This window comes from Syzygium oleosum, unplaced genomic scaffold (assembly GCF_021117445.2).
Source record: "Syzygium oleosum isolate NSW1041296 unplaced genomic scaffold, Sole_v2.1 Sole_v2.06, whole genome shotgun sequence".
Lineage (NCBI taxonomy): Eukaryota > Viridiplantae > Streptophyta > Magnoliopsida > Myrtales > Myrtaceae > Syzygium > Syzygium oleosum.
Genome location: NW_026607490.1, coordinates 9,367,208 through 9,390,420, shown reverse-complemented (window position 1 = coordinate 9,390,420; position 23,213 = coordinate 9,367,208). Strand labels below are relative to the sequence as shown.

Here is a 23,213-nt window from a genome sequence, read left to right as displayed (position 1 = left end):
CTCAATCTCTCTCTCTCTCCTCTTCCCTCATTCATTCTCCTCTCTTCCCTTTGACCTAAATGCCCCGTTCTTGCTTCACACCCAAAGAGAAGACTCCTGTAGAATTTCCCTTCTCAACCTTCCTCCATCTCTCCCCCTTCTCTCCCTCTTCTGCCCCTGCCCCCTCCCCTTTCCCCAATCTCTCCCCCAACCCTTCTTCGGTTTTCCATATTTCTCCTCCTCCTCCTCCTCCTCCTCCCCAAACTTTACCCGCCAATTTCCCTCCCTTCTCCCCCTCCGTTCAAATCCCCAATCCGATCGCTCCCGGAACCCTAGCTTCGGCCCCGCCGCCGCCGCCGTCGCCGCCGTCGCCAAAGATCGCAGCTTTATCGGCCTCCCGAGGGACCCATCTCCGGGTTCTCGCTTCCATGGGGGCCGGTCCTGTTGATCCGAGCTCGGTTGATGCTGGGTCGGTTCTTGAATTCTCAGGTGATTGCCGGTTTCGGGTGTCTGTTTCTAGGTTTTGTCTGGAATTGGGGTTGGTTTGGTTGATGAGCTTCCTTCTTTTTCTTTTTTTTTTGGTTTTTTGATTCGAATTGCGCTGATTGCTTTACTTGTCCTGCTTTGATTAAAAGACGGAGAAACTGAAGTTGGGGTGCACTTCGAGCTTGCGGTCGAGTGTTGATTCTGAATCGGGTAGCTGGGGTTTAGTGAGTCTAGTGGGTCGATAGAGATTATAGTTTTGCGTGCACTTCTCTAGTAAGTGGAAATTTTGAAGCTTTCGTGGTGGATGGATTGGAATTGAAGCTTCGATCGAGTTATATGTTGCTCCTGGCTTAATTTTCAATACTGCTGGATATGATTAAGGATTTCGGAAATCCCGAGACTTAGGATGTGTAATTAATCCAATTCCATTGACTTGCTACCGGGGATGGGGGAGGTGGGGAAATATGGTTTACGGGATAATGCTTGGAGGATTTATCGATGCTTATCATTCTTTTTGTTGACTGTCCTGACCTCGAGGGGTGGGGGAGGGAGGGAGGGAGAGAAAGCAGGATCTTGTTCTTCATTGACATTGGCTGATTCTTGTGCCGTTTTCATTTACGATTGCCACATGGCAATCTTTGAATACGAAGCATGAGCTCGGCGAACTGACTGTACATTTGAATGTCCTAATGCCCTGACTGTATACATGCAAGCTTTCTTGGTTAATTTGTGTCATGGTTGTTTGTTTTATAAGCAAGGACGGTCGTCTGCTCTGCAGGTCATTTACAGGACAGGCCGGAAAGCTCTTTCTGATACTAAAGTCAGCATCTGTTGAGTGGCTGGAGAAGTTATTCATATACTGAGATTCGTTCTTCAATGGCTAACCACGATTTGATATTGGGGCAGAGTCATAATGTAGGTCTAGCACAAAATCAGCACTTCGTGCCAGGGCATAATCATAACATAGGACTCGGCCAAAACCATCATGATCTGGAACTTGGACAGAACCACGAGCATCATTTGGGTTTGGGACAGACCCATGAGCATGAGCTCGGTTTAGGACATGCCCATGACCATGGATTGGGCTTAGGACCAAACCATGATGCTGAGGGAAGCAGTGGCCACGGCTATGTGCATGACAATGAGCTGACTATTGACAGAAAACCTGATCATGAAGGCCATGAGTTGGCTTTGCCTGCATCGAACCATCATGAGCTTGCATTATCAGAAAGCAATGAGTTAGGAGTTTCAGAAAATCAGGAACTTGACGAGAATCTGGAGCTAGCGGTAGACCATAACCAGGAAATGGCAATTGAACCTGCAGAGGATTTGGACGTTGAGCATGCGCTTGTTGCCACTCCTATCCTTCAAGTCCGTACTATTATTTCTGGCACAAACTATGAGCTAGCGGTAGGGCAGGAGTTCCCTGATGTCAAGAGCTGCCGGAGGGCACTGAGAGATACAGCCATTGCACTTCATTTTGAAATTCAGACCATAAAATCTGACAAGACTCGTTTTACTGCCAAATGTGCAAGTGAAGGATGCCCATGGCGCATTCACGCAGCAAAACTACCGGGTGTTCCGACTTTTACTATTAGGACCATCAATGATAATCATTCATGTGGAGGAATTTCTCATCTTGGCCATCAACAAGCATCGGTTCAATGGGTTGCGAACTCCGTGGAACAACGCCTGAGGGAGAATCCTAACTGCAAGCCAAAAGAAATACTTGAAGAGATACATCGCGTTCATGGCATCACCTTGTCATACAAACAAGCTTGGCGAGGAAAAGAGCGTATCATGGCAGCTATGCGAGGTTCCTTCGAAGAAGGTTATCGCTTACTTCCACCATATTGTGACCAGGTTAAACGGACAAACCCAGGGAGTATAGCATCTGTTTATGGAAATGCTCCAGATAATTGTTTCCAGCGCCTATTCATATCTTTCCAGGCATCAATTTATGGTTTTCTAAATGCCTGCCGACCATTACTTGGACTTGATCGGACATATTTAAAGAGCAAGTATCTCGGTACTTTGCTTCTTGCTACTGGTTTTGATGGGGATGGAGCACTGTTTCCCTTGGCATTTGGTGTGGTTGACGAGGAGAATGATGATAATTGGATGTGGTTCCTATCTGAACTCCATAATTTGCTTGAGATCAACACAGAAAATATGCCGAGGCTCACAATCTTGTCGGACAGGCAGAAAGGTATTGTGGATGGAGTTGAAGCAAATTTTCCCACTGCTTTTCATGGCTTTTGCATGCGCCACTTGAGTGAGAGCTTCCGTAAAGAGTTTAACAACACGATGCTTGTCAACCTTCTGTGGGAAGCCGCACATGCTCTCACTGTAATTGAGTTTGAGGCTAAGATCTTGGAGATTGAAGAGATCTCACAGGAGGCTGCATATTGGATTAGAAGAATTCCACCTCGCTTGTGGGCAACTGCCTATTTCGAGGGAACGAGGTTTGGACATTTGACAGCTAACATCGTTGAATCTCTCAACTCCTGGATTTTAGAAGCCTCTGGCCTCCCGATAATTCAGATGATGGAATGTATCAGGAGGCAGCTCATGACGTGGTTCAATGAACGCCGAGAGACCAGCATGCAGTGGACCTCAATACTTGTGCCTTCAGCTGAAAGGCGAGTTGCAGAGGCTCTAGACCGTGCACGAACCTTTCAGGTGCTCCGTGCTAATGAAGCCGAATTTGAAGTTATATCCCATGAAGGAACGAACATAGTGGACATTCGCAATCGTTGTTGCCTCTGTCGAGGTTGGCAATTGTATGGTCTGCCTTGTGCTCATGCTGTAGCTGCGCTGCTTTCATGTCGGCAGAATGTGCACCGGTTTACGGAGAGTTGTTTCACAGTTGCCACTTACCGGAAGACCTACTCACAAACCATACATCCAATTCCTGATAAGTCACTTTGGAAGGAATTAACTGACGGAGACCCTAATGCCAACAGATCTCTTGAGATTATCATCCACCCTCCCAAGTCGCTGCGTCCGCCTGGAAGGCCAAGGAAGAAACGTGTCCGAGCAGAAGATCGAGGCCGTGTGAAACGAGTTGTGCACTGTAGTCGCTGCAACCAGACAGGCCATTTTAGGACAACATGTGCTGCACCTATCTAAGTACTTAGCACTATCTTTAGGACGTGTTGCAAAGCTGATTAGATACGTTTCTGTGCAAAATAATTCTTCTTCTTCCTTTTCTTAATTTGTTTTTTTGTAATTTGATTAGTTAGGTTTTGCAGTACATGCTATATTTCTTTTCTAGTGATGTTTAACTAGGGCTCCTTTGAGCTATGCCTAGCGTTTCTGCTAAAGCAATGGTCTCTGTGACTAATTAGCTGTTTTCAGATTTGCCAATCTATGGTCTTCACTCTTTCCTCATATTGGTTGCTTCCTGTAGCAAAGTCTGATTTATGTGCATTAGTTTTACATTGCATTAGTCACTAGGTTGCAACCTGATGCTCTGTAGCTGTACATGCTTCGATACTTCTAGGTGACGAGATTTGCTCATCTCGTTTGATTCTATGAGATATGCTTGACGGGCGACAAAGCACCATCAGCATGGTAGATAAGTATATCAGATTGACCGTGGCCGTTTTCTGTAATGAGTCCTATTCTGATTTACAGACTGGATTTCTCTCGAAGTAGGTAGTACTGGGTTTCTGGTGTTGTAGACTATTGAGGAGATGCTCTGTTCCTGCTCTGCAAATTGTATCACCAAGAGCATTCTCTTTTCTAGATGAATAACTTGCCGGTTGGTTGTCATCCAACTTGAAGAACCTATATACTGGAGAAACTATAACCTTTTTCCTTTCTGCTTTTAGGCTTGTTCTCTACGTGGCTCTTTCAGAGAAACATCTGTTGTCAGCTCACGTTATGAATTAAAGGTTAAAAATACGTGTCTTTTCTTGAATAGGAGGGTTTTCGAAAATTGAATTGTTCAAGAACCATCCAACTTTTAGCCGATTACGCGGTCAAGTGAAGGATTAAAAGCATTGTTGATTGATATCAGTAGAGTTTCTGCCAAGAACACTTAAAAAATCTGGAGAAGGTGACGCAGTTGGACTATATGTTGTGGCAGAATCATGGGTGGTTGCCTCTCTAAAATTCCTTTCTTTCCTCTACCTTTATCCTCTTTGATGGGTAAAGTTAAACTCTTTTGTTCATTCCCCACCCAATTAGGTCCTACATTACCCACCATATCTCGATCCAAGAAGTGAACTCTGACCAGATTCCAGATTAAATGTGCATGAGAAAATGATTGGGGACGCACCCACAGAAGATACTAGATATGGTGGAACCATGGAGTTAGGGCGTTTGCATTTTGCATTTTGGCCGTGTTGTTATGCTTGAACGACACTGTGAAACTAGTGTTAGATGCTAGTTTTGTGATGAAGGCTTGTTTGAATAACTTAGAAAGGCTACATTTTTTTTAATCATATTCTATGGCCGAGGAGATAATCTTCCCTTTATTAATATGTTGAAGGGGAGTGAATCTGCTATGGGGTGTCTTCTTCCCTTTAAAGAACCAGATGGTTTGACTGAGAATCGGAGATGACGAGAGACGGCAACGTCACACGTATCACCAAAATCCATATCGATCCTACGTTGTCACTTCTCTGTCTCGTAGGTGGACCTGTTAAATGGGTCTTAAAATCCATATATGATCAATTTAAAAAATAAATGAGTCATAAATGGGTCAATATATCTTTGAAGAGCCAATCTTAAAAGGGTCTTAAAGTTTTAAGCGTATCATAAATGGGTCTTAATGAGTTGACTATGGAACCCATTTCCAACCCACTCATTAAGCCAACCCCTTTTTATAAAAATATTTTTTAAAAAATCGATTTTTTCTTTTCTTTTCTTTCTTTTTTCTTTTATTTTTTTTTCTCTTTCTCTTTTCGGCCAGTGGCTGGCCACCGGCCACGGGGGAGGAGCGACCTCGCCACAGGTCGGCGAGCTCGGCCTCATCGGCCTGTGGCGAGGCTCCGGCCTCTCCAATCTGGCGAGACTCGAGGTCGCCGGCCTCGGGCGAGCTCGAGGTCGCCGATTTGGCGAGGCCAAGGCCTCGCCGGCCTCCGGCGTGCTCGTCCTCGCCTGTGGCCAATGGCCGGACGCCGGCCGTCGTCGTGGTCAGCCACCGGCCAAAAATAAAGGAAAAATTAAAAATAAAATTAATTAAAAAATTGGATTTAAAAAAATAAAAAATAAAAAATTTAATAAAATAAAAAATAAAAAAATAATTAAAAATTGTATTGTATGAAAATGTTTTAGTAGTATGATTTTTAAAAAAAGTCATAAGAAATAAGTTTTCCTATATTGAGTTAAATATAGAAGTGTTTTAGCAATATGAGTCGGGTCGGGTATGTGTTGGGTATGGGTCGGGTCAGGAATGGATCGGGATATTTACATTACAAATAAATGGGTCATAAATGGGTTAATGTGTCAATTTAGGTCGGACCATTTATGACCCGATCCAAATCCGAACCGACCCACCCGTTTAACAGGTCTACTCGTAGAGTATAGTCAAAGGGTGTTGTCGGGGTGTCGACACTAATCTTCAAAAATTCCAAAAGGACTGGCCCTTTCCTTGACAAAGTCCTGTGTGTTGCGGTCCCGTGTCGAATCTTACCAGCATCTACAAGAATCCTTAGCCTAATTCAAATTGGGGGAAAAAATTACGCTAAATTGGAAATTAGTGAGTGCAACGTGTATTTTGAAGAGTTTCTAGAAAACAAATCGACCATGTGTGCACGGCATCTGTGCAACAAATTCATATGAGAATAAAAATCTCGAGGAAGGGACTTCGATACCGAAAAGAGTAGATTAGTGTTATTTAGTCGAGAATAATATGAGAATGAAATAGGAATGAGAGCCCATAGAAGGACGTGGACCTAAAGATAAGTGAGTCTTGTGCCAATTTTGCTGATCATCACTATTAAAAAAGGAATTAGCTCATATGTTCCCAAGCAGATGGAACTGGATATGAAAATAGATGTTGGTTGTTTATTTGTAAAACAAATAAAATAGCGCTTTTTCCTTTGTCCCACATAGGAAAATTTTGAGAAAGTAAGTCATTTTATATATGTGAGTGTCTTCTTCCTTGTTAAAGTGAAGACAATGGGGTGTGGACTAGACTTCTTAATACCCGCGTGCGAGTGCGCGATTATTAGGCGTACTTAGCACGCTCGCGGATGATAATTAGCACTAATCCTCGTTTATTATTTTTATTTATTAAATTTCGAATTTATTATTATAAAATAACGATTTTATCCTATTGAAACAGTATGACTGTTCGCAATAGAGTTGCGGTTATTTTTTAATTAATTAATTTCGAAATTTATTATTTGGCTTAACGGTTATTAGGCGTTCTTACAATCTTTGGAAGAATTTTGTCCCCTCGGACATAACTACTTCACCTTTGGAAGATTATGTCTTTTCGGACATAACTCCTTCAACGTTGAAAGGTTATATTTGTTCAAAGATCATTTTTCAGAATTTATAAAATTCGAATTAATAAAAAATGATTAAAATAATAATAATAATTAAAAACTATTATTTTTTTTATTTTATTTTATTCCGAATTTTCATATATCTTTTTTCAACGTGAGTTTTGATTTCGTACCAATTCACTGTACATCTTTTTGATGAAGGGACGCCTTTGTTCGAAATGGTATGATTAGTGAATTAGTTTTTACATGATTGAATATGAAGTCTCTTCATTCGGATTTTTAGACAATTTTTTATTTCGAAAAACTGCAGCCATTCTTTCTAATTGTTTTCCTAGAGAGACCCTAGAGATATACCGAAATTGCTATTTGGTATTCTTAATCGAGACTTTATTGTATCGAAATTTGTTAGTGACCATTAGCAACTTCGTGGGGTAAATAATTCCTTAAAAAAAGTAATATCGCGCCTCAAAATTTAATTTCGCTGCATTCCGTTTGAAGTTGAAGTTTCTTTTCTTCTACAGTTGGAAAGGGCATATTTTTTCCAACAAAAGAAACGGTTGCTCCTTCTTCACCTTCATTAATCTGAGAGGAGTGTGTGGCCAGTGTTGCGCGATTGTGTGGAGAGGAAGAATGTGAGTTGTCCATCGACTGGACTGTTTTCGTCTCATCGGGGCGGCTAGAGAAAAATTAGCACCAAATTCTCTGGTATCGCCGTGCCGGCTTCTATCAGCAAACAGAGTGCAACGTTTAAGTCTTTGAGAGTAAAGAGAGTCCAAAAGAACCCGAGGTGAAAATTGAAAAGAATGAACAAGATCAAGAATAAATTTGAAGATGGAAAGGAGCTGTTATGGAAGAAGGTCGACCCAAAAGATCTGAAACCTGGCGATCATATCTACGCTTATAGGATGTGCGGCTCTTATACTCACCATGGTCAGTCTTCTTCAACCTCTCTAATGCTTGCTAATGAGATCTCTTCTTCCCAGTTCTTTCTCAATTGGGTTCTTTTCTGGTTCTTTAATTGGGTGAAGTTTTCTCTTCAGACTGACTAAAATCAAATTTTTAGCTTCATTTTCTGTCTCCCCTGGCCCAAAGGCAGGGTCATGAGGTGGATTTTGCCGAATAATAGACCCAAGGAACGTGGAAGATGGTGATGCCAATTGAGATCTATGATTAGCATTTGAAGTTAGATACCAAAAGCACATGCCTTTTCTGAGTCAAATGCGTACTTTATGGTTTCTAGATTCCTTTCCTACGTTCTGTTGAGCTACTGTAATAATCCGTGCATTTTTTTGGGGGTCATCGCTTTTTATGTTCTTTTCTTGTTTTGCTCGAATTGTGCTTTTAGGTCCTTACAAGTTCACTGGAAAGTTTAAGACCAAGAAAAAGAAAGTCGGCTGTAAAGTTATTCGAAGGCCTTTGGTGCAAAGGCCTGCTTTATCTTGATTTGCTAGCAAACCTAACCCAGATCCTACTGCTATTGGTGGTTTAATTCCATCTTTTGGGCAAATCTGTGGTGTTATTAAGTGTTTCATAATTCACTAAGTTGTCTCTAAACATGGCAGGAATATATGTGGAAGGCGGTCGTGTGATTCACTACACCAGCACAGACAACAAGAATGGCCTCCTCTCAATTTCCGAGGTCAAACCAAAAACTGCGCCCACCTGTCCAGAATGTGGGTACCAGGAAAACACTGGCCGCGGGGTCATTAAAACGTGCCTCGATTGCTTTCGTCGACACAACGGGACGCTTCATTCCATCCATTTTTTCAAGTATGGCGCACCGCAATGGGGCTATCTCCTGAAGATTGCGGGAACTTGCAGCACCCTTTCTTGTGACAAATCCCCTGAAGAAGTAGTCGAAGTTGCTAAAAAGAGTCTCCGGAGCAATGGATTTGGTACTTACCATGTTATTGATAATAATTGCGAACATTTCGCCACTTACTGTAAGACGGGTGTAAGTGCCAGCGAGCAGGCGGCATCTTATGATGACTTTGCGAAGAAGTGCAGAGATGCTAAAGAACGTATCAAGAAGTTTGTCGAGTAGTCTATTTCCATTATCGACAGTTGCTTACGCTAAGAATGCGTGCACTCTGGCATTATATTATATAAATTTGATATACTCTATCCAAATCAATAGTTTTGAATGTGGATTTTGGTTCATATCTCCAAGAAGAAGCGCAATGCAAAATGGCAGTGATGTTCTTGCCTTGTTTTTTGTTTCCTTTGTTCTCGAAATGGTTTCGATGGTTCTCTGCTCAGAAAATTCAGTGTGTTGCACCTTATGATGTAGCACACTCACAGGATACAATAGTTAGAGATATTCTGATTGTCTATAATTTTACGACTCCGTTGATTAGTTGGGACTGCACTGTGTTATTGTCAATCAAGTGCAGCACAGATCACATAGCGCTTCAAGGTGGCTGCCAAAAGTTCCTGAAGAAACATGAAGACGACAACAAAGATGAGTGCGAAATTTGAGATCTGGCTCAACAAGATTTTCAGTTCTTTCAACCCACTTTGTTTCTTTGCAAAGCAGAACCGGCCGTTGCGGTTGGAAGTTCCGAGACCTTTTTACTCCTTAGTCGTTTGCATTGCACAGAGTGTCGAGATCCGAATTTTCTTCGCTCGTGCGAGTGATGTAGGCTTGCCTCTAACGATTTGATCTCTTTCTTCGGTGGACAAGAGCTCGTTAAGCGGTTCATTTTTACTTGCTCAATTGAAATTCTTCCACCATCTCCAGAGTTTTACATTGGTTTAGGAAAGTAGGCCATTACATACAAGTAGCCTGACTATGGCATAGCTTCTGGCTGCAGTGATTGAAGCGCAATTGTACATTTGCTTGTCCGTTCTTCGTAACTTCTGCTTTGTCTAGGTTCTTTTATGCTATTCGTGTTGATTCTCATGTTCTTGAAGTCCGGCATTCGGCCTTAGACCCATCGATCGACAAGATTTGCCAGGTCTGACCTCTTTTTGGCTCTGTAAGTGGTACTCATCTGGCCTATGTCCATCAACTCCCGAGTTTCCCCGAGCGTTTGTTTATCAGTTCTCAAAATTAAGCTCCATGGAATGTCTTGAGGAACATTTCCTCCCCAACAACCATACAACTCACCGAGATGAAGACCTGTTTTTGGGTTGTAAGAATTACTTAGTTGCATGTATGGATGGACTGCCACATGCTCGATTCGAGAGAGCTCATATGAAAATTTGGCGAACGCTCATGGGACAGCCAAACGTGATTGAACTAAGTCATTGGTATAAGACTGTACGAATTCAATGAGTGTTTGTCAAGGAAGAACGTAGAGTAAATCGTGGGGAGGACCCCAGAAAGTATCCAACTCTAGACCGAAAAATTCTTTTATGCACTCGATTTATGTAATTTGGATTTAAATCTGTTAAAATGGTCACAAACCAATTTCTTAACTCATATATGATGGGCCAGTTGTTGTATGGATTACTTATATTCAATTAATGGGTTTAAACATAATATGAGTGTTAAATGAGTCATAAATGTATTTACGACTTACTTAAATCTAACCCACTCTCTTTTCATTTTCTCTCACCCTCACTTGGTTTTGTGCTCACTTAATATGAGTTTTCATAGATTTGGTTAAATATGGAAGTACTTTATAAGTATGGTTGGGATCGAATTGGTTATAGGTTGGACATGAGTCGGGTGGAGTATGAGTCACTGGATTTATATTGCATGAAAATGGGTCAAAAGAGGCTAAACGAGTCTGTTTGGGCCGGACCCGGCCTGACCCGACTCACCCGTCTAACGGGTTTACTGGATCCTACCTTAACCGAGTTGTGTTTAAATTATATATGTGTGGACTTTATAAATTAATGGTTCGGATGTATTTGGACACATCAAAATAGATTCTCCACTGATTGGAAACATTGGTCGGGATTAGCAATGGCCAACAGGCCGTGCCGACCCAGACATGGCATAATTGGGCCTGTGTTGGGCTTGGCCCATTTGGACAAAGTTGCGTGCCAGGCACGACCCCTTTGGTCCCAAGCATTGGCCCGGGTGAAAAAAAGAGTCCAATGATTGGACCCAGGGCCACATGAGTGACCACGGGCCTCTAAGGCTAAGGCCGTTTGGCCAACTAAAAAATAAAAGGGTTAATACTATGAAAAACCCCGTATTAGTGCACTTGAGATAAATTTATCCAAAACTAATTTTTTTATCACAAAAAGCCCTAAACTCGTACGCTTGTGACAAATTTACCTTCCGTTAGTTTCCGAGAAAATTTTACTATCAAATTGCTGAGTTAAATCACACGTGATAGTTGACGGATGTATTAGTTTGGAGTTTTATTCTCTATTCATCACATGTGTACTAATTTGTGATTTTTTTTTGTATTAATCCAATTTAACGGAATCATGGAGTTGGGGCATTTGCATTTAGCATTTTGGCAGTGTTGTTATGCATGAACGACACACACCGTGAAACTAGTGAACAAAGAGTTAGATGCTACTTTTGTGATAGGCTTGTTTGAGTAAGGTAGAAATGCTACATTTTTTTAATCATATTGTACGATTGAGGAGAGACTCTTCCCTTTATTAATATTTTGATGTGGAGTGAATCTGCTATAAAGTGTCTTCCCTTTAAAGAACCAGATGATTGACTGGGCATCGGAGATGACGAGAGACAGCAACGTCTCACGGACCACCAATACAAATCGATCCTACGTTGTCAGTTCCCTTTGTCTCGTAGGGTATCGTCAAAGGGTGTTGTCGGAATATCGAAACTAGTCTTCAATTAATTCCAAGACTGGCCTTTCCTTGACAAAAGTTCTGTGTTGCGGTCCCGTCTTTAAGCCCCAAGGACGGATGTGGATGAGGAATCTTAACCAGCATCTACGAGAATCCTACGCCTAATTCAAATTGGGACTAAAGATTACCTCAGCGTCAGTCTTGCCAAAGTAAGTCAGTGACGGTGATGTTGCTGGTGGCGTCGAAGTTGTCCTCATATCGGAGGACCTGGCCGGGGTACTCCACCTCTCTGCTCGGATTCCATTTGGATGGAATCGACAGCTTGAACCGATCCCCACTGTACGGCCAGAAGTCCATGTTGGTCTTCGGCTTCCCAAACACATTGGTTGCAATGTTTCACATCCAAAGATTCCAATCAGACTCTTGTGAATGCCAATTTGCAATTCCACACTCATAAGAGTACAGATTCATTAACACCGACGTCAAGGTTGCGCGGCGTAGTTTGTGTGATTCTTTTCAGTTAAATGAGTACGTGTTAAGAAACAAATATGAATTGTTGTTGCTCTCTGCATATTGTACTGTAGAGATTTAAGGCGTAACACTCAAAAGTGAAAGCCTCGATCGTCGATAACTATCGTCGACAACTCTCGAAGGTGAACGACTTTAATTGGTAATTCTCAAGGAAAAACACTCAAGGAGAGGAGAGGAATAAACTATTTTATTATGACTTGATTCACCTTACAAATACTTCAACTAGACTTGCCTTTATATAGGCATAATACATGACTCTTGATATGACTCATAAATGACTATACATGTATCTAATATTAACTAGATATCGAAACACGAAAGGTCAAGACCAAATATAAATAATCACATTAACTACTCATTGAAATACGAAAGGTAAAGACTAATCACGAAAGATCTAGAGAGATAAGGCGGTGATATCTTCAATACTCCCCCTCACCGACTACTCTCTCTTAGGATAGATTTTGAAACCATACCAAGTTGAGTTCGAAACTCTTCAAACTTTGCAGCTCCAAGACCTTTGGTGAAGATATCAGCAACTTGATCACCTGCCTTGGTGTACTCCATCTTGATCTCACCCTCCAACACTTTCTCTCGCAGAAAGTGATAGTGGACTTCCACATGCTTAGTCCTAGCATGGAAAACTAGATTTTCTGCCAAGCTTATAGCGGATAGATTCTCACAATACAATATTGTCGAATAATCTATCGACTGATGAAGATCATCCAATAATTGTACTAGCCACGTGCTCTCCTGAGCTGCCATTGCTGCTGCTCTGTATTCAGCTTCTGTTGTAGACAAAGGCACAGTCGGCTGTCTTTTACTGCACCGGGATACTACTGCTGATCCAAGATGAAACGAGTATCCAGTAGTTGATCGCCGTGTGTGTTGATCTCCAGCATGGTCGGCATCACAATGACCGACCAACTCACCCGATGATTCTTTTTTATACAAAAGCCCAAAATCAAAAGTCTTCTTTACATACCTCAGGATACGCTTGGCTGCATCCAAGTGAGGCTTCCTTGGCTTCTCCATGAATCGACTCACTACTCCCACTACAAAAGCGATGTCAGGCCGAGTTATGGTAAGGTAGATTAGACTACCTACCAGTTGCCTATACATAGACGAATCTTCTAGCTCTCGACGTTCTTCAGCACATAGCTTTGCGTTCCCATCCAACGGAGTAGATATAGGTTTGCAATCGAGCATCCTGAATTTTTTCAAGAGATCTCGTGCATACTTCTGTTGACATAGGAATAATTCTTCTTTTGTCCTATCAACCTCGAGCCCTAGAAAGTGTTTCAGCTCTCCAAGCTCCTTCATCTGGAACCGCACAGAGAGGTTGGCTCTAATTTGACATATCTCATCTTCATCATCTCCAAGAATGATGAGATCATCCACATAAACCAAGATACCGCAACCTTTCCATCTTCTCGCCTTCACGAACAGGCTCGAGTCTGCTGGAGCTACATTATAACCGCTCTTCAACAAGAATTCTGCAATCTTTCCATACCACGCTCTCAGGGCTTGCTTTAAGCCATACAACACTTTCTTTAGCTTGCAGACATATTCTGGATAAGTTTTGCTCTTGAAACCATCCGGCTGCTCCATGTATATCTCTCGCTCAAGTTCTCCATGCAGGAAAGCATTCTTCACATCCATCTGCCACACATTCCACGACTTGCTTGCTGCAAGTGCTAATAGAACTCGAACTGTGGTAACCTTTGCTACCGGGCTAAAGGTCTCTTCATAATCAACCCCATATTTTTGCGAAAAACCTCGAGCCACTAGATGTGCTTTATACCTCTCAATCAACCCGTCTGGTCGAGTTTTAAGTTTATAAACCCATTTGCAGGAAATAGGACGTACCTTTTCAGGTTTCGGTACCAAGTCCCACGTCTCATTCTTCTTTAGTGCGAGGATTTCTTCTTCCATGGCCTTCCTCCATTCTGTACCCTTCGAGGCTTCTTCATATGTCGAACGCTCGACCATGCCAACATCTAAGGTCAATGCCGCATTGGCATACTTGGGGTTTGGCCTCCTTTGCCTCGTTGATCTTCCGAAGTTGAGGCTCCTCCTCTTCAAGTTCTTCGACCTGACTTGGTCGAAGTTCTTCTGTCGACCTTGGACGCTCATCAAATGAACTTGTCGATCCTGGTGACTGTGTGTCGACATCTTTTTCAACAGGCTGATTCTCATCGAATTCTTTTAGCCTTTCTTCAACCTCTTCGTCGAAATGCTGTGAATTTGGCAATTCGACAGCTTGAGGTGACCACCAAGACGACAATTCGTCGAACACCACATTCCTTGAAGTATAGCACCTCCCTGTTGTAGGATCGCAGCACTTCCACCCCTTTCGTTGATCATCATATCCCATGAATATGCAGCAAACCGCCTTCTTGTCGAATTTGCTGCGAAGATGATCAGGCACAAATGCATAACATACGCATCCGAAAACTCTAAAGTGACTTACCATAGGCTTGCGATTCCATAGCTTCTCGTATGGTGACATAAAACCAAGCCTTGCTTGTGGCAGCTTGTTAATCACGTGAGCCGTCGTCTTCATACATTCGGCCCAAAACCTCGGTGGAACATTCTTCGCGTGCAACATGCTCCTGCATGTCTCAGCTAGATGCCGATTCTTTCTTTCGGCAACACCGTTCTGCTGCGGCGTATACGGACAAGTATACTGTTGACGTATCTTGCACTCTTGCAAATATTTCGTGAACTCATAGGAAGTGTATTCTCCCCCGTTATCGGTGCGTGGGCAACGGATTTTTCTGCCTACTTCACTTTCAACCTTCTCCTTAAACACCTTAAATTTAATAAACGCCTCGGATTTTTCCCTCATGTAAACAACCCAGGCATACTTGGAGAAGTCGTCGATGAAAGTGATCATATACTTGAATCCGCTAACAGACGGCTGCTTCACTGGACCAAACACATCCGAGTGAACGAGCTCGAGAGGCATCCGAGTTTTGAACGATGATTCCTCATATGGAAGTTGATGTGCCTTCCCATACTGGCACTCGGCACAAATCACATCTTCTTGCACTTCCAACTAGGGAAGACCCCTCAGCATGTTCTTCTGCATCATCACCTTCAACTTGTGATAACTTACATGCCCAAGCCGCGCATGCCATAAATCAGGTGTATCATTCCTTCGGGTTTTGTTTACGTATGCAGTTTGAGCAGACATCACATAAACAGACTCGAGCCGACGTCCCTCCATGATTGGTCGACCAGTGGGCTTCACACTTCGATACACCTTAACATCTCGTGGACCGAACACCACATAATTACCCGAGTCTGTGAGCTGGGACACAGACAATAAATTCTTCTTCATTCCCGGCACGTGATACACACTTTTCAATTCAACTAGCTGTGAATGGAATCGAGGAGTTATCATCGTCTTGCCGATATGAGTAATCGGCAACCTCGAGCCGTCTACAGTAATAACAACACGTCCTCCGGTATATTCACGCATGTTCGATAGCTTGCCTTGATCTCCAGTCATATGACTCGAACACCCTGAATCAACAATCCAGTCGAAATCATAATTAATCGACTTTTCACTTACAGAGATTAATGCCATCGCATCGTTTGACTTGACTGTGGAAGAGGCAGCGAGCTCGTCTGATACCACCATTGCAACAGACGTTTGGAAATCCCATTCCTTATCTTCATCGAAATCATTCTTCTTCGATGATGCTGCGACATTTCCTTCAACTTTCTTCGCTCGACAATCTCTGGCAAAGTGGCCCTCCTTGCCGCAGACGTAACATCGTCCACTACGTCTTTTGCCATTGCCCCGCCAGGCTCCCCTTGGTCGAAGACTCGTCTCTCCTAGACGCTTTTGCCATTCTTCACGAGCTGGTTGCTTTTGCCATTCGACATAGCTTTTCCTCGACTTGCCATCTTTATTGTTAGCACTGGTTCGCCTCTGACCCTTGAACCCTCTCTTATCACTGAAGAGGGCACTTTCTTCTCTCTTAATCGAAACCTTAGACATTTGACTATCTAAAGTCTCTTGGTTAGCCAGAATACTCTCCAGATCGGTCAACGTTGGTTGAGTTGCCCATCCACGAGTAGCCGTAATAATACCATTATACTCCGGCTTTAACCCGTGAATAATAATTCTTCTCATTCTTGTTTCTGAGATGGCATTAGTGGGATCCAACTTTGAAATTTCGTCACAAATAGACTTAACTTTGGAGAAATACTGACTCACCGTCATATTTTGTTGTGACATCGACAGCAGCTCGTTCTCTAGCCTTTGTAGCTTGGCATCATTCGACCTTGCGAATAGCGCTGCCAAGTTATCCCATGCCTCTTTTGGAGTCCTCGCGCTCTTTATGTGCTACATTAATTCATCTTCAACAGTCACAGAAAGAGCATAAAGAGCTTTACCCGCTTTGATGTTCCATCTCCTTAAATCGCCATCGTTCGTGGGTGGTGTGGTGTTGCCCCCGCCAACGATATCCCACAAATCTTGTCCTAGCAAGTAAAATTGCATGCGGGAGCTTCTCGACCCCGTTCATCGAACTTGAAATATCTGCCATCGAACTTGGATATAATGCCTAGCACTACACCAATTCAGCTTGGTCCCAGACCAATGAATCACAGTCCCTGTCTTTGCAATGACAGAATTTCGGCGTTCTCCGGTCCCTGACCGGTTGCTCACGTATAATGGTCCCCGGCTCCTGGGCTCTGATACCACTTGTAGAGATTTAAGGCGTAACACTCAAAAGTGAAAGCCTCGATCGTCGATAACTATCGTCGACAACTCTCGAAGGTGAACGACTTTAATTGGTAACTCTCAAGGAAAAACACTCAAGGAGAGGAGAGGAATAAACTATTTTATTATGACTTGATTCACCTTACAAATACTTCAACTAGACTTGCCTTTATATAGGCATAATACATGACTCTTGATATGACTCATAAATGACTATACATGTATATGATATTAACTAGATATCGAAACACGAAAGGTCAAGACTAAATACAAATAATCACATTAACTAGTCATTGAAATACGAAAGGTCAAGACTAATCACGAAAGATCTAGAGAGATAATGCGGTGATATCTTCAATATGTACCACCAAGAGCATTCTCTTTCTGATGAATAACTTACCGGTTGGATGTTATACAACATGAAGAAAATTGAGCCGCACCATTCCCTCTAAGAACCCATATACTGGAGAAACTATACCCTGTTTCTTTTCTGCTTTTAGGCTTGTACTCTACATGGCTCTCTCAAAGAAACATCTGTTTTCAGCTTATTTTATGACTTAAAGGTTAATAATACGGTTCTTTTCTTGAATAGGAGGGTTTTCAAAAGTTAAATTGCTCAAGAACCATCTAACTTTTTTGCCGATTACGCAGTCAACGTGAAGAAATAAAAGGGTCGTTGATTGACATCAATAGAATTTCCGCCGACAACACTAAAAAAGTCTGGAGAAGGTGCTGCAGTTGGACTATATTTTCCGTGGCAGAATCATGGGTGGGTGCCGCTCTAAATTCCTTTCTTTCCTCTCTCTTTCTGGGTAAGTGAAGATAAACTCTTTTGTTCATCCCCACCCAATTAGGTCCTGCATCATCCACCATATCTTGATCGAGAAGTGATGCTTTGTCAAATTCAAGATTGAATGTGCATGAGAGAATGACTCCGGACAGACTCACAGAAGATAGTAAATATGGTGGAATCATGGAGTTGGGGAGTTTGCATTTTGCATTTTGGCTGTGTTATTACGAATGAACGACACTCACTGTGAAATGAGTGAACAGAGGGTTAGATGCTTGTTTTGTGATGAGGGTTTGATGAAATAAGGTAGAAATGCTCCATTCTTATCATATTCTCTGGTTACAGACCAAAAAAAATCACGTTCTTTGCTCAGTTCTCTTTGTCTCGTAGGGTACGGTCAAAGGGTGTTGTCGCAACATTGAGAGCAATCATCAATAATTCCAAGACTGGCTTTCCTTACAGCTGCAAAGGTTGTGTGTTGCTGTCCCGTCTTTAGGTCCCTAAGGGGATATTGACGAGTAATATATCCAACATCTACAAGACTACTACTAATTCACATCAAGGCCTAATTCAAATTGGGAAAGAAAATGTTAATTTGGAAATTGGGAAAGGAGATTCTATTCTATACATCGCAATTTAATAATTTTATCTTCCAAAACGATCTAAATGAGTGCAACGTGCATTTTAAAGAATGTTTAGAAAACAAATAGACCATGTGTATACATGTTACTGGAGCAACAAAGATTTACATACATTGGGCACCAAATAAAAATCTAATGAAAGAAATCTCAATACCAAATAAAGCAAATAGGTATTATTTAGTAGCGAATCATACGATAAGAATATAGGAACGAGAGGCCTTTGGAAATTACTACTCATTACGAAACATAACCAAGTCATGTACCAATTTTGCTAATCATTACTGTTCAAAAGGAATATCACATATCTTCCAAAGCAGATGGGATGGAATGGATATGGAAAGAGATTTAGTTACTTATTTTTCAACCTCATTAAGACATCTCCACCAGTAATCCGAGAAGGAGATTTGACTAGTGTTGTGCGTGGAGAGGAAAAATCTGACTGGCTCATTGACTGGGCCAATTCTGTCTCATCCACACAATCCAAAGAAACAAGCACGAAACTTGATGGACAAGCATTGATCATCTCCTAGCATTGTCTATACAAGTGCCGGCTTCTCTCAGCAAACAGTGTGCAAAGTTTGGTGTTTGGGAGTAAAGAGAGGGTCCAAAAGAACCCGAAGTGAAAAAGAAAATGATGAGCAAGATCAAGAAGGAAATTGAAGATGGAATGAAGCTGATATGGAAGAAGGTCGACCCAAAAGATCTGAAACCTGGTGATCACATCTACGCTTATAAGCGATACGGCTCTTACAGTCACCATGGTCAGTCTTCTTCAACCTCTCTGATGCTTGCTTACGAGATCTCTTCTTCCCTGTTTTTTCTCAGTTGGGTTCTTGTCTGATTCTTTAATCGGACGAAGTTTTCTCTTCCAACTGATAAAAATCGCATTTCTAGCTTCATTTCCTGTCTTCTCTGGCCCAAAAGCAGGGTCATGAGGTGGAATTTGTCAAATAATAGACCCAAATAACGGGGAAGATGGTGATGCCAATTGAGATCTATGATTAGCATTTGAAGTTAGATACGTAAAATTTATGCCTTTTCTGAGTCAAATGCATACCTTTTGGTTTCTCGATTTCTTTCCTACATTTTGTTAAACTACTGCAATAATCGGTGTGATTTCTTTGGGGTTATCACTTTCTGTGTTCTTTTCTTGTTTTGCTCGTATTGTCCTTTTAGATCCTTACAAGTTCACTGGAAAGTTTATGACAAAGAAAGAGAAAGTTGAGTGTAAAGTTGTCCGAAGGCCTATGGTGCAAAGGCCTGCTTTATCTTGATTTGCTAGCAAACCAAACCCAGATCCTACTGCTATTGGTGGTTCAATTCAGTCTTTTGGGCAAATCTGTGGTTTGATTAAGTGTTTCATAATTCATTAAGTTGTGTCTAAACATGCCAGGAATATACGTGGGAGGCGGTTATGTGATTCACTTCACCAGGACAGAGAGCAAGGAGGCTATCCTTTCCCTTTCCATGGTTGAACCAGAAACTGTGCCTGCCTGTCCAGAATGTGGGTACCAGGAAAACGCTGGCCGCGGGGTCATCAGGACGTGCCTCGATTGCTTCCGTCGGGGCCGCAAGACGCTTCATTCCATTCATTACTTCATGTATGGCGCACCGCGATTAGGCCTTCTCCTGAAAAATTCGGGAACTTGCAGCACCCTTTCTTGTAGCAGATCCCCTGAACAAGTTGTTGAAGCTGCTTATGAGCTTCACAGGAGCAATGGATTTGGTAAGTACGATCTTACTGGTAATAACTGCGAACATTTCGCGACTTACTGTCAGACGGGTGTACGTGCCAGCGTGCAGACGGGCTTTTATGATGATTGTTTGATGAAGTACAGAGAGCTGATGAACCGCTCGTGAAGTTTGGAAAGTAGTCTTATTTCCACTTGCGATTGTTTCTAATCTGAGAATGCTCGCATTTTGGCAGATTTTGTACAAATTTGAGATGCTCTATCCATGTCAAAAGTAGTGGAATGTAGATTTTGGTTCATATGTTCAAGTAGCAGCACAATGCAAAATTGCTGTCATGTTCATGCTAATGTACAATTTTAGTGAAATGATGAGCCAACTCTCTTGATGCTTCCACCCTCAAACCAATCTCATGGATACTGTGCCGACCCAAGATTCTAGGAAGATCTAACGGCGCTCCTATATCGTGAGCGCTTTTCCATGTTTAGCATCAGGGCATTGAATTGTTCGATTCCTTGCCTTTTCTTTCCCTTGTTCTTGCCATGGTTTAGATGATTCAAATGCTCAGAGAAATCAGTGTGTTGCATCTTATGATATAGCAGACTCACAGGATACAAGAGTTAGAGGATCTTCTTCTTCTTTTTTTTTTTGGTCGAAACAGAGGATCTTCTAATCTGTGGCTGTTTTCTTCACATGCCGCTACTCATATGCAGAATAGAAGTTCTGCTCAAAGCTCAGGTTTTTCCTGTCCTGCTCGAGAACTATGTTCACTTGTGTGAGTGATGTAGACTTATGTATAACGATGCAATCTTTTTCTTTGGTGGACAAGAGCTTGTTCAATGGTTCATTGTGCATGCTCAATTGAAATTCTTACAGCATCTCTAGTGCTTTACGTTGGTATAGGATCGGAGGCTATTTCATACGAGTAGCCTGATTATGGCATAGCTCCTGGCTATAGTACATTTGCCTATCTGTTTTTCGTAACTTCTGCTTTGTCTTGATTGTTTATGCTATTGATGTTAATTCTCATGATCTTGAAGTCCTGCATTCGGCTTTTGACCCGTCGATGGACAAGATTTGCCGGGTCTGACCACTTTTTCGCTCTGTAAGTGGTACTGATCTTGCCTATGTTCATCGGAAAATTAGTCTGCTTTAGCTGATGTATCTCACATAAGTGTCTCTGAGCTACCCTGGGCGTTTGTTTTTCTGTTCTCAAAGATTAAACTCCATCGAATGTCTTAAGGAACATTTCCTCCCCAACAGACATACATCTCACCGAGATGAAGACCTGTTCTTGGGTTATAAGAATTACTTAGTTGCATGTATGGCCGGATCGGTACATGCTCAACTCGAGAGAGCTCACATGAAAATCCAGAAAACAGTCACGGCACAGCGAAACGCGTGTTCGTCAGGGAAGAATGTACAAGAAATCGTGCGTAGGAATTGAAACAGCATCTATACTAGACCGAAAAATTATTCTAGGCACTCAATGCATGTATCCTGGATCCTATCTGAACTGTTGAGTTATGTGAGCGCTATACTAATTATGTGTGGAATCTATTAATTAAATGGTTCGGATGTATTTGGATGTATCCAAATAGAATTTCCATCGGTTGGAAACCTGTGGTAGGGAATAGCAATGGCCAACAGGCCTTGTCGGCTCAGGCATGTCACCATTGGGCCCTTGTTGGGCCGGGCCCATTAGGAAAAAGGGGCTTGCGGGAACAGCCCCTTTGCTCTCGGGCAATGGCCTGACGATGAAAAAATAAGTCCAAGGGTTGTCTGGCCAACTTAAAAGAAAATCATAAAATTTGCTGTGAATTAGAGGTATCTTGTTCTCATTCTTAGCTTTAGGGGTGATTGATTCTAGGGTGGGTAGATTCCAGACTTAGAACCTGGAACCTACTCTGTTATAATCGGTTCCTAGTTTTTGGAATCCGGAACCTACCTTGTTTGCCCCCAAACCTGTTTTGGAACCTATTCTATTTTTTCGATCTGGTTTTAGGGTTTACCCTAGAACCTGTTTTTCTTTTGTTCCTTTTCTAGTTTCATTTTTTCCAGCAAAATAATATGAGTAATAATGAAACGATTCAAAGTAAAAGATGAATAATAAAAATCACTATTCGCCAAAAGCAACAATCCCTAAGATGAGCAATAGAAATTACTATCCACCAAAAGCAACAATCCAATATATAGTAATAGTATGATCTAGGGTTTTTTTTTTTTTAACACATGCTAAAAATCGGTTCCAAAACCGGTCTGGTTGGCCCGGTTCTCGTCTTCATTTGGAACCGAGAACCAAACTGGTTTTAACCAGTTCCCAAAAAATGGAACCGGTTCCCGGACCTATTTTTTCGGGTGGTCTGATCCGGTTCCCAGGTAAAGCCGGTCCGGTTGCACACCCCTACTCTCCTTCATCCCTCTTTCATATTATAATTTTTTTTTGACTTTCTAATAAATTTCCACTTAGTATATAAGATTCCCTCGTTATTTACGATATATGGCCAGTTTGAACCAAAAATGTATTCGATTTGGGTGACCAACCGAGTAAGAACAGACATGGAAATTCTTAGAGACTAAAAACTTTCATGTAGTGTGCAAACAATGTCAAAAGAGTTTTCACCAAGATCCACAGGTCGCGTGGAACATTTGTCGCTACCCAAATGGCGTCCGTGCCATCAAACGGGGGTGTGCACACCCAACAGAAGGAGGGTGTGTGAGGACCCCAGACCACTAGACCAAGTATAACCTTAAAATATCATATTTCACTCTTTTTGTACCTTGTATTCACATTTTGTTTTTGAAATTTGAAAATCTTATTATGCGTTAATTTTGTGTGATTCTCATTGTGAAAATGATGATGAATTAAGTATAAATTAAAATTTTTATTTCCTTGAGTATTTATTAAATTTTAATTTACTGAGAAATTATAAAATAAAGACGGGGAAAAGTGCCAAAAAAGTCCCAAACCTTTTGTATTAGTGCCAATTTAGTCCTAAACCTTTTTTTGGTGTCAATTCAGTCCTAAACCTTTTGCATTGGTGCCAATTTAGTCATAAACATTTTGTATTGGTGTTAATTCAGTCTTAAACTTTTTGTTTTTGTGCCAATTCAGTCCTTCCAGTCAATTTTGGCCGGATTTTGCTCACGTGGACACCAGCTAGCCGGCGGCCGATCAC

The 23,213-nt window shown here is 41.9% G+C and overlaps 3 protein-coding genes across 3 annotated transcripts; all 3 read left to right on the top strand.

Annotated features, from left to right (window-relative positions):
• Positions 1-47: 47 nt before the first annotated feature.
• On the top strand, positions 48-3,860 carry LOC115690090 (uncharacterized). The gene is made up of 2 exons (XM_030616329.2): positions 48-468; positions 1,244-3,860. The coding sequence occupies exon 2, from the start codon at positions 1,342-1,344 to the stop codon at positions 3,595-3,597; it is 2,256 nt and encodes a 751-aa protein (XP_030472189.1). The 5' UTR covers positions 48-468; positions 1,244-1,341; the 3' UTR covers positions 3,598-3,860.
• Positions 3,861-7,514: 3,654 nt separating this feature from the next.
• Positions 7,515-9,059, top strand: LOC115690098 (protein LEAD-SENSITIVE 1-like). The gene is made up of 2 exons (XM_030616337.2): positions 7,515-7,859; positions 8,492-9,059. Exons 1-2 carry the CDS (start codon positions 7,733-7,735, stop codon positions 8,971-8,973), a joined length of 609 nt encoding a protein of 202 aa, XP_030472197.1. The 5' UTR covers positions 7,515-7,732; the 3' UTR covers positions 8,974-9,059.
• Positions 9,060-18,893: 9,834 nt separating this feature from the next.
• Positions 18,894-20,438, top strand: LOC115690079 (protein LEAD-SENSITIVE 1-like). The gene is made up of 2 exons (XM_030616316.2): positions 18,894-19,106; positions 19,739-20,438. The coding sequence occupies exons 1-2, from the start codon at positions 18,977-18,979 to the stop codon at positions 20,203-20,205; spliced, it is 597 nt and encodes a 198-aa protein (XP_030472176.1). The 5' UTR covers positions 18,894-18,976; the 3' UTR covers positions 20,206-20,438.
• The last annotated feature ends 2,775 nt before the right edge of the window (positions 20,439-23,213 follow it).